Below are 14,514 nucleotides of genomic sequence, written 5' to 3'. Positions count from 1 at the left end.
ATACCTTTGCACCATAAGAAATAGATCTGATGCACCAGTTGGTGTCTCAGAGATGGGGAAGGGAAAACCATTAAGTCAATTTCTTCTTTTGAAAGAAGTGTGATATGAAAAATGACACAAGCAATAACTCTGTCAGACTCATAAACACACTATACGAAGTGCATGCACTGCAAACTGCGACAAATGAAACGAACCCCTGAACACAACTAGTGCATGGTGAAGGAAAAATCAAGCAGACCTCAGAAAAATCCAGTAGTATCAGCTTAATTTAAAACATTACTCCTATTGTACCCTTCATGTTTGGTTACTGCTGATGCCAAATCCATGGAAAGAGGAAGAGGATATACTGCTTTAAAGCATAGCTGAGTTGATGCTGTCCAACAGCTTTGTACATGGGATGATGTTTAACTTTTAAAAGCAGCACAGGAAAATAAAGCCTTGCCTTCTAAACTCATTTTATTCAGATTTTGGTCCTGTGCCCGAGATGTTGACAAAGAGTATAGATGACAAAAAAAAAGAATTCACTGTTAGAACTAAAGGATTTATGGATATTGAATATTTCAGTGTAAGAAATACATCTTAAAACTCTGTAGGCGTATGAAGGCCATTGCCAATGGAAATCAGGTGAGCATGGGTAATGAGATGATCAATAGAACAAAAGCAAACAGCTTCTCAGAAATTCAAACACAGCTTTATCATAATACACTGGGAGATTGCAGCCCCTTATCTGGCAACTACTGGAGCAAAGTAATTATTAACGTGGAATTCTTCCCACAGATTTACAGTAATCTCCAGTAGCACACACTACTAAGCAGAATTTTCACCTTCCAGAATGCTCGATGTGAGATAACAGCTTAATGCATTCAAATCAATACACAGAGATACGCTACCGAATAAGTTCCAAGTTCTGAAACAAAACCACCCAAACCAAAACGCAATTAGGTTGTTCATAAGCAACACGCCCAAACTGACATTACCTTAAAAGCTTCAGTTTGCATGAATATCAAATGCATCCAATGCTTGGGAAAGCTTTTCTTTCACTGCAAAACAATTACCACACAAGTCAGAGTTCTGAGGGAAAAGTGAGGCAGAACATTGTACCAATGTCAGTGTAAGCAGACAGTTCTGTAAAGCATTATGTATTTGTGCACATGGAAAAGCCCTCCCTCACTCTTCTGGCTTTTACTTTATTATTTTTTTCAAAATTACCTCTTTTTTTCTTTCTTTCTTTTTTTTTTTTTTTTTTTTGCCAGCCACCTTCCTCTCTTTTCTTAATAGAGCAACCATAGACATTCTCTGCAGTTCTCTCAAAGCCAGTAAATGGCTACAAAGAAATGAACCTCAAGATGTGTGAAATGACTTTCTAGGAAAAATTCCAGCAGCATTAAGGGATAAACTAACCTGTCTGAAATTTAACATGCTAAACAGCATACTGAAAAAGGAAAAAGGTGAAATGTACTCTTGTTTTTATGATGGCTTGATAGAAATACAGATCATTTAGAAAGAAGAGAGGGTCACTGCTCATTTAAAATTGAAAGATAACTGGCTTCTCCCAACTATTTCTATTTCCTCTTGTGAGAATCCTAGAGGAGTCTAAGACTCTGTGCTTGCTTTCTTATGTAAGAATCTCTAATTTGCAGTAGTGTTTACCTTTCATAATCAGCTCTTTTCTGTTCTGACTTGCATGAACTTCTCCCAACCTTCCAGATTTACTGAACAGCTACTCCACCACCTCTTCAGAGAGACAATCTCTCCATTTTCCTTGACCTGAGAGTTCTTTTCTACGTAGGCTGTACCAAAAGTAATGCCTCATATTCTTTTTCCATAGAAGCTACAGTGGATAGACACAAAGACCACAATAACACCATTTGAGAGAGCTCTCAGTTACAAAAGACTCTTTTTCAACATAGTCACCATCATTAGTTTTGCATTTTTGCATGATGAACCAGAGCTGCATGCTGCACTCATGAACATCTGCACCAGCGGAGGTGCCCCACTGTCTCTGTCACCACCGCTGAAATGCACCACCTCAGTGTGCTCACATCCACTGTTTGGGCTCCAGAAATATTCAACAAGCATCGATGAATGTCAATGGGTGCCATTTTTTTCCACATGGAGGAATTCAATGACACACCTTTGTTTCACACACACTTCCATGTCATCTGCCATTGTGTCAGACTGCTCATCTGCTGCCGTCTGTCACATGACAACATCATGTAAAGGAATAGTGTCAGGAAGGTTCACCTCTACTGCCATACTACCAACATCCACCTCTGACATCATGGGCCAACATAATAAACTAGGAGGCATTACCTTCAGAGCAGCTCTCAAATGTAGTTTGTAGAACAAATTACTTTTGAACTGAGTATCTACTGTACAGTTATAAATGCAACTACTCCAGGAAAAAAAAAAAAAAAGAAATCACACAATAATAACCCTTCGCTGTTCCTGTTCCCTTGTGATGTTTCAAATAAAGTCACTGGGGCTTAAAGATCCTAATAAGAATTTAATTAAATATTTGAAACATGCACATCTCCAAGGGCCTATTTTTCCCTCATTAATTTAACAACAAAATGCACCTGAATATGAATTCAAACATTTTTAACACAGGCAAGTGAGGCCATCTGCAGCAGTCCAAACAATCCCATTGTTATTGTTCTGAATGCTATAAAACTTTAGAATTAGAAAGATCTTCAGCATACATACCATCACTGATTCTGAAGGAAAAAAAAATTGAACTAGAATGGAAAATTAATTTCTTTTTCCTATCGATCAAATACATCTATGGAAAACAACAAGAAATACAGGATTTGTTTTTGGAGCAAGTCAGCCAGTATCACCACCAATTACAATTACTGAGAAAAAACCTCATTATTTTTGGCCAGAAAAAGAAAAAGAAAAAAGAAAAGAAAAAGAAAAAACAAACACCACCACAAAAAGGAAATATACCATTACAGTTGTAAGCCGCAGCACCATCCATCTGACACCTATTTGGAATAAGACAAAGCAAACTAAGCTTTCTAACCTTTTTCTAAATATCAGCCTTGAGGCTATCTCTTCCTGTTGAGGCTTTGAAAAACTCTCTTACTTATCCCAGTACGCATTAGAGAGCTTTCATAGAAGGAGAAGGTATTTTCAAGAGCCAGCGCTGGGACAAAAGCAGTTTCTTTTCTCTCCTCCATCTTCATTTCCTAATTTATATCTGCTGATTTTGTTAATCTGAAAAGATTAGTGACAAATGTATATGAAGTTACATTTTAAAAAACAATTTTCTTAAGAATATTTATATTTCTTATCTACAATGTCTAATGTTAGTTAAGAGGAAACTCTGACATCTCATTAAGTGATTTTGATCCTCCTCTTTGCTGCCATCTGTAGGTAACTCAAAGGAGACAAGCAGCAAGTTTAAATCTAGTCATGTGTCAGTCCTATGATGGGGACCTGTGGCGATGGGAAAACACGCTGTCCTTGTTCCCTGTCCTTCCTGATTTAAACGTTTCTGAAGAAAAAAAGAAAAAAGCAGAGATGTAGATCATGCTTTCAATCCCATTATGATACACTCTAGAAATCTGAAATTAAACTAATAAGACCAGGAAATGAAATATTTGATTTAATGACTGCACAATTTTAATACATAAAAATAGATACTTAGGAATGAACAAGTTTATACAAACCAGATTTCTTTTGTATGTTACAAAACAATGATGGAGAATTAAAAAAAAAAAGTTGCTGGATTACAGGCAAGACAAAAGAACAAAAAAACCATCATTGAGGAAAAGTTTTAAAATGGTCAGAGGCTTGTTTCATAAATACAGTGCAATACTTTCATTTAACAAATACAAAAATTTACTACTTATCAACATCAGGAAATATATAAAATGTTACTGAATGACCATCTTATTTAAAAACCAATGCAAATACAATAGCTTTTTCAGAATTCTGAGGTAATATTACACAGTAAAATCAAAAAAGCATTAATAAATAAAACTAAATCCAAGGCAAGGTGCAATTCAGTGAAAATAAAATAAAGCTTTTATTTTAACAATAATAGATAAATAGTTATTAAAAGTGGGCTTCAGCCATAAAAAAATATTTTGGCTAATTCGCCATGTTTTCAGATAAACTGTATAGATATTTATTCACAAACCAACATTCCGTAAGCCCAGTTCTATAAAGAAGGAAAAGGGAGGGGGTGCTCGTATATCCATGTTCAGCTTTTAGCACTGAGCAATTTTCAACTTCTGTCCTGACCATTCAGTGCAGCAGTAAATGGTTCATTTGTTTCTTAATGTGAAATACCGTAAATTCAAATTTATTTTGAAATCTCCACTTGAGAGCAACAATGTAAAATGCATGAGTTTGAAGTGCTGCTTTTAAGATTCTCTGTGCTAACTTAGCTTTGTCCCAAGCTGAAGTCAATAGAAATTTTAGTATCAATTTTGAGCAAAGCACAATGAATAGTGCCAAATATCATAAAATGCTCTACTATTTATCTCTCCTTCAATAAAACTGTAAAATCATCAGTAACTTCTTTAGGAAAGAGACTAAAGTTCACACTTAACTGGTGAAGAATCCACACAACAGCTCTGAAACTACAAATTAGGAAGATTAATTTGTTGATCATGTGAAACGCTGTTGGTTGTAGAAGAATAATGTACTCTTATTACAAATAAATAATTGAGCACAGACACTACAAGCTATTTAAGCATCCAACTCCCAGCAGAAGTCAACTGAGAAGACTGACAAATTGGATGCCTAAATGTTTCGAAAGATCTGGGCCTCGTTCAAATGAAAGAAAGATCCATAGAACACACAGTAGCTATTCACATTAAAAAGGTTTCTATACTACATGTTGATAAATTCTTTCAATTTAACAAATAAAACCTAGACTTACAAGTACACCTGCATTTTACAGCCAGTATCTTCTGCAGCTCCTAATTTACTAGTTCAGAACACTCGCACCAAGAATTGTTTTCATGTAGCTGTGAAGTGAAAACCACAAAACATTGTCTTTATATGGTGACCTTCAAGCTAAGGAGAGCTTCAATATTCTGTTATTGTATTCACTCTTGCCATAGTTTACATAACACTTTCATAGAAGTTCCTGACAAAATGATTGGCCAGTAGACTATGTATCAATTTTCTAAGTGTTGCAGATTTCGTTATTTTCCTGAAATATTTCAATGTATGTGGAATTTATTTTAAATATCTGGCTTTGCTTACTATGGACGCTAGAGTAGATCTGATTAGTTGCCATCAGTTTCAAAGAATGAAATGGAGAAGTTGCTTAGTACCTGTAGCTTGGCCTTGATTCCCTCATGGTGAATAAAGTTACCTACCTATAAAGTAGGAAAAAACATTCTCTGTACAGTCTATGCGGTTGATTTGTAAAAGCTAGATATAGAACATCTAAAACCTCTTATTAATAAAAAATATTTTTTTAGAAGTAAATGGCACTATCAAAACTCTATTTGTTCACAGGCAGTTATTTACATGCTTCTTACACAGCTTGTTTAACTGAGAAGGAAACCAGAATATTAAAACTGCATACGTTTTATAAAGACTAAAATTCCTATTTGCTGTTGAAAAAATATGGCTACATGCTCTAAGTTATATCTTTTCTACTATTTATGTTAATGGAAAACATACCATCACTGGGACTAGCTAATGAAGAAATATTTTGTATACTATTTCCCAGATGGATACATATGATGTAAAGTAATTACAACTAAAGATAAAGTGCGATTAAGAAAAAAAAGGAAAACAATATACAACTTAGAAATTTTCTTCATCAGGCTTCTTTTATCAAATAGGCTAGTTTTTAGTATGAAATTACTTTCTGTGACAAAGCAAGCAATGAATGTATTGCCATTAAGGAAAGAACCACACACTTAATACCGAATTAAAAAAATACATATGTTGGATAAGACTTGCACAGTACCAAGACAACAGAAAGCTTAAAGGCACAATTAGAGGAGAGTGAGTGCTACATAACAATGCTGTTTTTGAAGTATTTTGTTTTACTCTAGGCCAAACCCTTCTGCATTTGAAATTCCAATGATCAACTTTTGTTTCAGCTCTTTCTTGTTCTTGTAAGGAGGGAGACAAAGCTGGTTGAAACAGGTATGGGCCACAGGCAACCTAAAACAAAAACAAAACCAATCTCTTAATAGTTACAACAAAAGCACATAGTACACAACAGAAGCAGAACACTGTCATCTGCCAATCTATTTTTATTTAAACAATATTTAAGTAAGAAACTGTGTAAAGAAAAAAACATCACAAATAGCACTACTCATGAACACCTCGGGTTTTTGGATGAAATTTGCCTGCTTCTTCCTCCCCAGCTTTCTATCTCTCTTTTTTTTTTTTCTTTTTTCTTTTTTTTTTTTAAGTTGTAAACATATGTATCCAGGTTTTTCAAAGTCCAAGTAGCCACATGACTTCAAATTTAGTTCTTCTCTATACAAAATCTGGGTATAATCAGAATTCACAACATGAGGGAGGAAGCTTGGACACAGAGTTGGTATAAACAGAGCTAGATGAACCACGGTTACTCTAAGAACAGAAATCAGAAAGTTTTGTCTGGTAAAAGGCATCCTCACAGACATATGTCTCTGGGAAGAGCACTGAGGAGCTGAGTGAAGCCCTGGAAAAATAAAAGTTCACAAGCTCTGGTATTAGACAGCAGCATTCTAAGTTTCAAGTGTCTTCTGAAAGTTGAGATCTGAATGTTGTCAGTTAGGAATAATTAAACAGTTTCTTTGAGTTCTGGGTCTCAAATGTAAAGGCTGACAAAAAAATTGAATCTAACATAATAGATTTACGCAATCAATAAATTTAATAACATTTTAAGGATAAATTAATGAACATTGTGCATTAGTTTGCTCTTCTTTAAGAAGATATTCAAAAGCAACATGGACTCACAGGATATAATTAAAAAGAAAAAAACTGAAAAAAAAAACCCCACAACCAACAGAAGACTACTTACCAGCTAGTGGATGCTTCACTCTTTGAAATCTTGAAATTCAAATCCGCCATACCTCCCACAGGCACTCTATCACTTCCTGTAGCAAAGTGCAGTAACTTTTTTTGAAGGTCAAGAGAAAATCCAAGTACAACATCCCAGAAGTATCTGTGTTCAGGAACAGGAGAAGAAAATGGTTTATGGTGCAATATCCTGACAAAGATGTATTAGGATATAATACAACAAAAAGTATATGATGAATTGACACTCATTATAAATTATTTAATGTAATATATAGGATATTAGTATTACCCTAATATTCAAGGTTAAAAAAAATTCCCAAGGACTTGAAAAGCACCATGTGTCATGAATTTTATAATCATGTACTGGCAAATGATGCCCAAACCTATTCTATTAAAGAAATAAATAAAACTGCTTATTATGAAGTAGAGTTGATGAAAAATGAAATTGAATGGGAAAAATTTTTATAAGATTGGATAACAAAATTAAAGACTCAGATTTCACTTTCAGGGATTTTAAGCAGTTTTTTTTTTTTTAAACACCTTATATCTTCATTTCCAATTACATCATTTTAAAAGTTCCCTTCTAGCAACACAGTACATCATTAAGGCTCTCTTCCTATTTATACAGTCTCTGTTTTGTTGTGTCTAAAAACACTAATTTAACAGCGTTTGTCTTATTTGGAAATAAGCTTTTTAAAACATCAGGCATTTATGATCTACTTTTAGATTACAGGAAGGGATTATTCCATCAGCCTACCATGCTATGCTGATTTTGAAGTTTAGAAAGAAAAACCCATTAGGCTTACCGTATGGTAACATCAGTTTTCTGGTAGCCCTCATATTGGGTACTTCGCTGTAAAGCAGACATATCCAGCTCAGGACTACCACAGACAAGAATTTCAACTTCTTCAGGACGAAGCAGCTGCCAGAAATTAAGTATAAAATACTTTATTTCCATTAAAGTTGAGAAATAATGCTACTAGAATCAGATTTTTTTTTTTTTTGCATGATTGAAAAATTAACAAAATATTATTCCATACAATTTCTAAGTTAAATGCATTCGTATCATTTTTATAGAAAAAATGCTTCAACTGAAATTGGAAGAATCTTTTATTATGGTATATAGTACAAAACAAAATTAACGGATAACAAATTTTAGTATATTCCTTTTGTTCTTCACCTTCTTTTCATTCTTACATTGATTGTAATAACTTGTCTTCTGATTAGATTACAATGAGATCATAAAGAAAATAAAGTTTTACATCTGGCATTCAGAAAGAGTATCTTGATTTTATTTTTTTTTTAAACAATCTCCATTACACTTGCATTGAAAATCCAGATGTAATTAGCAGCAGCTGACAGAACTTACTCCTGGGTTGTACTTGCTGCTGTGAAAAGCATATAATCATATATCATGTTTTTCAATCACTAGGCTTACTACAGTAGAACCTACTTCTTATTCATTTACTACATTATCTTTTAAATGGCTGAAAATAATTCATTGCATTTCAATGGATTATCATTCTTCCTGAAACTTCCCTGCAGTAAATCACATTCCAATTTATTGCAAGTCTGCTGTACTTGTTTAACTTCATAGGAATGTGAAAATTCTCATGAAAATTGCAATTGCTTCTTCTTTCTCTTCTTACTGCAGAAGGAACAACATAAAATACAAAAAAAGAAAAAAGAAAAAAGAAAAAAGCACCATTCCAAAAGCCAAATATGACTGAATATAAAAGAACATTTAAGCTCAGTCTCATTGAAAGTTCTTTTTGCAAAAAGTAATATGATTTTCAGAGAATTCACTCAAGACAGACATACTTGCTCTAATGCTCACAACTGCAGTAAGTGCAGACAAGTCCTGTAAACACAGACAAGAGCCTTTGAATTGTCTGTAAACACGTATTGAACAACATAATGTGGAGATTTATTTATCTGTAGTATTCTATTAAAAGCAGTTACCAGCTGATTGCCTACTTAATTCACCTTTTCAACTATATCCACTGACTAAGATTCGTTATGAATCCCAAAGCCATCCAGTTGAGATACTAAGAATAAGTTATATAATTTGGGTCATGATCACATATTTGAAACAGAAGTGATATTTTCTTTCATTCTTACCAGTAATGCATATGAAGCACAGACGCTATGAAATCCATAATAGAAAGCTGCAAATTGTTTGTAGATTGATTTGTTAAGAAGAAAATCAACATAAAGTTGCACATATTCTAAAAAAGAGAAAAAATAATGTATTTTGTTAAGATTGTAATAATTTAAATAGCCATTTGTGGTGCTCTTCAAAATTGTACTGAATTTAAAAAAATGAATGCCTTTTGTTTTATACACTATTAAATTGTTAGGCGTACCAGAAAGGACTACAGGAATTTAGTTTTCATACTTTGTTAAGTAAAACTAATGTTTATAATAAGTGGAAAATTGATAAAGTTAATACTGCCAAATGTGTGTAGCTAACATGTATTGAAGTACCTTTCCTATTTTGATTTGTGACAGGAATTTTATCTCCATTTGGCTTCAGGTTGTAAGATTTTATAACACCAAATTCTTCCTGAAAAACCTGGAGAAAGAGAGAACTGAAGTTCAGTACTTTAAGCATTAATTAAGCATTAATTGTAAATTACTAAGCTTGTATTCATAACTCTATGCCTTTCTTCTTTCTCTTAAGCACACGTTAATCCTATGTTGTTGTTTTTTTAGTTAAATAATACAGTTGTCAACAAAGTGCTTAACAAATCCCGTATTCAAGGTAGAAAAATTGTCCCCATTAAACAGTGACCTACCAAACTGCAAGCTGCGGATTCAAAATCAAAGTTGAAAAGAATACATTTCTAAGAACAATTTAGGAATATCAAATATAATTAAGAAGGTGTTTCTTCCACTGTAGCTCTCTAGGAACTCAGAAACAGCCACTTTATAAAAGTTCTCAGATAGTTCCATAATAATGAAATAGAAAGCTGAGGCAAAAGAATTCAATACAACTCCAAAACAAGTTCCTAAACTGGCATGAAATTTTACTAAATAACATGCATCCTAAAACAATGAATAACTGAAAAAGCCTTTCTTGACCAAATAGAAATGCAGTCATTTCTCAGATATACAGATACAGTCTGGTAAAACCATTATAACTTGAACAAGCAAGTATAGGCTATGTGAGATTTCCTGGAAAAAGCATATAAATTAACAGGAGCAAGCTCTGTCTAGCACTTGAGTTAGATAGAAAAGGGATTGTTCTGCAGCCAGATTAATTCCACAAGCAGAACACTGACTAACACTGACTGCAAAGTCAATGCCAGAGCAAGTAAAGAGCTGTAATGGTATCAGTAGTTGGGCATGGGTGCCCGGCAATCAACGCTCAGGTCCACTTACACTGTCAAGGAACAATAGCTTAAAGCCCCATAATGAAGCCAGCCACTACCCACCCCAAGCACCAGACTGGTTCTTGAAGCAAGCTTTAATGCTCATGTAGGTATATTACAAACAAAAAACAATCATACAGTAGTAGACCACTCAATTGCAGAGACATTGGTAAAATTACCGAACTAGTTTGAGAATCACTTATAGTTGAGTACTTAATGACCTGAAAAGTGGAGTAAAAATCCTCTTCAACATTGCCTTCGTAGGACAGAAGTTCACTCAGTCCATGGGCTAATTCCTACAATACAAGTACAAGCTCTTTAGCAGACCCACAGAGCAGATCGATGTACTTCACAAGAACATGCCAAAATTACTCTTTATAAACTATCTTGGAAAAAGCTGCATATTCAAAATGAGTATGCAGAAAAAACAAACAAAAACAGAAACCCCACATTGCTTAACCAGAGTACTTAGAGTTTTTTTTTTTTTTCCCCACTGAATTTCAGAATGAACTTAAAATTTGCCTTTTGCCATGGAAAAGATGTCTAAAATGACACATCAAATTTTGTTATTCTAACTTAAGCAAACCTACAAAAGTTCTGCTGTGCAAGAATACATGGAGAAGTTATGTTTTCAACAGAAACAGAGAGACTATATCAGTTGGTGATTAAAAAAAATGTCATTCTGAAATAGTCTATAATTCAAGCATTTATTACAAACAGAACAGGTTCTAAACAGGTAACTTAGCCTCTAAAGCTTAATACTTACAGGCATTATCTGAAATAAGTCATCTAATGTGACGTCACAGATGCCCACGAGTGTGTTATGATCACAGGGAACAATAGGAGGACTCAACAATTTCTTGTAACAACAAGGTGGGAAACGAATATCCAAGGTGATGCTATTATAGACAGCAAGGCCCATAAGCTATACGTGTCAAATATTAAGGGCAAAATCGGTACATATTTATCACAGTTAATATTTTAAGTAGCTTAGAAAAAATATTTACAATCTTTACTGAGCATACTCTAAAGCATGATAAAGAATCTGAAGGAATGGAAATTAATTTTTTTTGGACTGATGTTATTTTAAACACTGTTACAAAATTGTGCTTAAGTAATAATTAAAATGGTCAAAAAAGGCATGTTGTCAAAACACTTGAAAATCTTTATCACATTCTCTACAAGCATTTCCTGAAGAAATTGTTCCAACATACTGTTATGAAAAAGCTTTTTGTTCTGCTTTTCAAAAAAGAACTGTAGATGTGTACATCTTTAATAAAAAAAAAAAAAATCCAGAGAGCTGTCAATATAGAAATTTTTATTTGAAATACATTTAGAAGCATAATGACAAACCTGCACTGGCACTACAGCTAATTAGTTAGCACACTGAAGAATACCTGGTAAGACATTGTAATTCCAGAATTTGGGTCAGGTGGGGACAGGAAGAGAATAGGCTATCACTCATTTAAAAAGATCTGCATATACTAGAAATAGATCCCTCCTCTTAGGCTTGTGTTTGTTAGTACCAGGTTTGCTAATACAGCCTTCTGTACTCATATTAATTAGTACTGAATAGCTTAAGTTTTACGCACTGCACTTGGTTAATTTTTTATTTCATAGCAGGGACTCTATTCTCAGCAACTCATTGCATACAGCCATCAAGGACTAGTCATGATAAATGAGAAAATGTCATCCATGTCCTTATGACATTTAGAGAAGGCATAAACACCAAAAATGACAATTACCTGAATTAAAAGATCACAGTAAAAACTTGAAATTATTATCAGAAAATAGAAGAATCTGGTTTGTGATTCAGCTTCCTACTAGTAAAATGGAGGCATCACCCACCACCTCATCTTAGTGGAGGTATAGGACTATATCAGCATTAATCATTTGTCTAAGGACTCAATAAATTAGCACAGCAGACAACCTAGGAAACAATTTTATGCTCATGTGGAAAACACCCAGTTTAAAACAAAACAAACCAACAGAAGGTCACATATGTCCCAATAGGAGCCTAAACAAAAGATTAACGAACCCAGGGACAATTATAGTTACTGAATAAAAGCCAGAAGTAAAGTACATAAAAAAATTACAACTTACACACAATAAAGTTGCATATATAATCTTAATTCCACTATTTTCTGACTGTAAAATGTACCAGGTACCCATAACAACCATTTTTTTCCTATCTTTTCTTTAGTCTACTTGCTTAAATGTCATTTTTTATACATTTAAAATGGAACATACTTGTACGTACGTCAGAATGAGTTCTGATCAGACCTTCGTGTCTTACTTTATCCCCATAATTAAATCACTGCTTCTTTAGCACTGCCATGAGGACAAAAGGATACAGCTCCAACTAGTCGGAATTCAGAATAGTTATCGCACTTAAAGCTGCTGAACCAATGGCAGTGAGAGTCCTTGTGGTATGTGAACATGCCTGCAGAAGAGGAAAGCTGCACTTCAAAAAGCCTTCTTCACGTGCCTCATAATCTCTGCAGTCAGAAACGTAACTGACCAACTAACAATTATCCTGCTGCAATGCAAGTCAATCTCCTCCCCCCATCCTGTTGCAATAGCAGATAACAATCATAAAAAGTGTTGGCATGAATCCCATTACACAGACACCACAAACTTTACCATCTTAAAATTGAAAGCTGTAAAATTTTATCTTGTGGATATACGAGCAAAGGGTATGCTTCATACTTATCTATCCAAAAAGTATTCTAGAGTTATTTAAAAAAGCCACACCATAAATACCCTAAAAGCACCACCCACTGATCTAAATTACAAGCTAGATCCCATCAAAATTAAAACTGTAAACTAGCTTGACTGATATTTGCTTTAGATACAGGTTGTTCTATTTTAAAGAGTAAAATAAGAGATTTTTAAAGAGTAAAATAAAAAACCTACACAACGAACCCACATAAAAACTTTAAGATACCCAGGCAAGAAGCAGCTCTCAGACAAAAAAGGCAGCGCATTCTAGGTTAAGAGTGCACTAACAGCTTCTGACAAGCATATCACTTATAACTTAAAAAAAATAACAACAACAGACCATACAGTCCCCTTCCAGGGGATGAGAACATTTCTGAACTCTGCCCACACTTGGCTGATAGCCATATCATAAAGAATTTACATTTTAAAAAGAGGAAGCCTGTCAAAGCTGGTGAAAACTCTTGAATGTTTTCAAACTCATCAGTTACCAAGTTCTACTGACAACATTTTTATTAACAGAATTGTCAAACTTACAGAATTATTATCTCTCCACAAAGAGCCCTTTTCACTAGAGTAAGAACTTTAGGCAAATAATGATTTCAGCAGATTTGAGCAGATACTTCTGAACCTTTAGGAGGAGGCCAATAAACAATCAATCACCACACATTTGAGGGACACAAACACTTCCAGACAAAGACACAAGAGCTCTCAGATTCTATCAAGGACTATCAGAGGTGTTATGCTGAAGTCCCTGGAAATCAGTATTTCTAAATTTAAGTCAGCTTGGGAACACTTTAACACATTATAACATTAGTAATGTATCCACACAGAGCTGAGGAAAGCTGACTCATTTGTAAAAACTTAGTGTTGGAAAAAAACACCCAGTTCCACCTACAGAGATATACAAGCACACTAAACTGCTGCTTTAAGAACATTCATTCATGTCTTTTGACTTCCTATTTACTCAAAAACTCTCTTTCCTCCCCCCCCTCCTTTGGGACTGTGAATACTTGTCTTACTCTATAAAACAGTTGATGGTCCTCTTCCACTTGACCAGACATAAATCAAGACCCTGTCTACTTTTGAGAACTGCTACCATTGAATCCACTCTCCTTTGTACCCAGTATCTAGGGATACTAACAAACCAAAACCAGTGAGTCTCTGATAATTGAAATAATATTTAGCATGATTAAAGTCTTAAAAAGCTGAATCTCAGTTCTACAACTTTGAGTTGAGCAGAGCTTTGCTCACCCTATAATTTTGTTTTACAAGCAAAATAAAATTTCATTTTCTCAGCCATACTTGAATCTCTTTATCAGAAGCCAAGATCTTGCAAGCTTTTCAGTACTTTTCACACTCTTTTGCTATCTTCTATTCCAAAAGCTCTTCCTATACTCATGACATAAAATTTTAACTTGTCTGCTTTCAT

The 14,514-nt window shown here is 34.2% G+C and overlaps 1 protein-coding gene across 4 annotated transcripts in view; it reads right to left on the bottom strand.

Annotated features, from left to right (window-relative positions):
- Nucleotides 1–3,597: 3,597 nt before the first annotated feature.
- The window catches only part of HECTD2 (HECT domain E3 ubiquitin protein ligase 2), a 35,723-nt gene continuing 24,806 nt past the window's right edge, over nucleotides 3,598–14,514 (bottom strand). For all 4 annotated transcript variants that reach the window (XM_040703026.2, XM_004942150.5, XM_046943342.1 and 1 more), the window contains 8 exons: nucleotides 12,719–12,807; nucleotides 11,131–11,289; nucleotides 10,586–10,660; nucleotides 9,478–9,565; nucleotides 9,112–9,218; nucleotides 7,797–7,912; nucleotides 6,992–7,135; nucleotides 3,598–6,141 (listed from right to left, as the gene is read on the bottom strand). In XM_040703026.2, the coding sequence (XP_040558960.1) occupies nucleotides 6,021–6,141; nucleotides 6,992–7,135; nucleotides 7,797–7,912; nucleotides 9,112–9,218; nucleotides 9,478–9,565; nucleotides 10,586–10,660; nucleotides 11,131–11,289; nucleotides 12,719–12,807 (899 nt within the window). In that variant the 3' untranslated portion in view covers nucleotides 3,598–6,020. The remainder of the gene's footprint in view (nucleotides 6,142–6,991; nucleotides 7,136–7,796; nucleotides 7,913–9,111; nucleotides 9,219–9,477; nucleotides 9,566–10,585; nucleotides 10,661–11,130; nucleotides 11,290–12,718; nucleotides 12,808–14,514) is intronic.

This window comes from Gallus gallus, chromosome 6 (genome assembly GCF_016699485.2).
Source record: "Gallus gallus isolate bGalGal1 chromosome 6, bGalGal1.mat.broiler.GRCg7b, whole genome shotgun sequence".
NCBI classification, from domain to species: Eukaryota; Metazoa; Chordata; class Aves; order Galliformes; family Phasianidae; genus Gallus; species Gallus gallus.
Note: the sequence above shows the minus strand (reverse complement) of the source record. Positions and strands in the feature narration are given on the sequence as shown.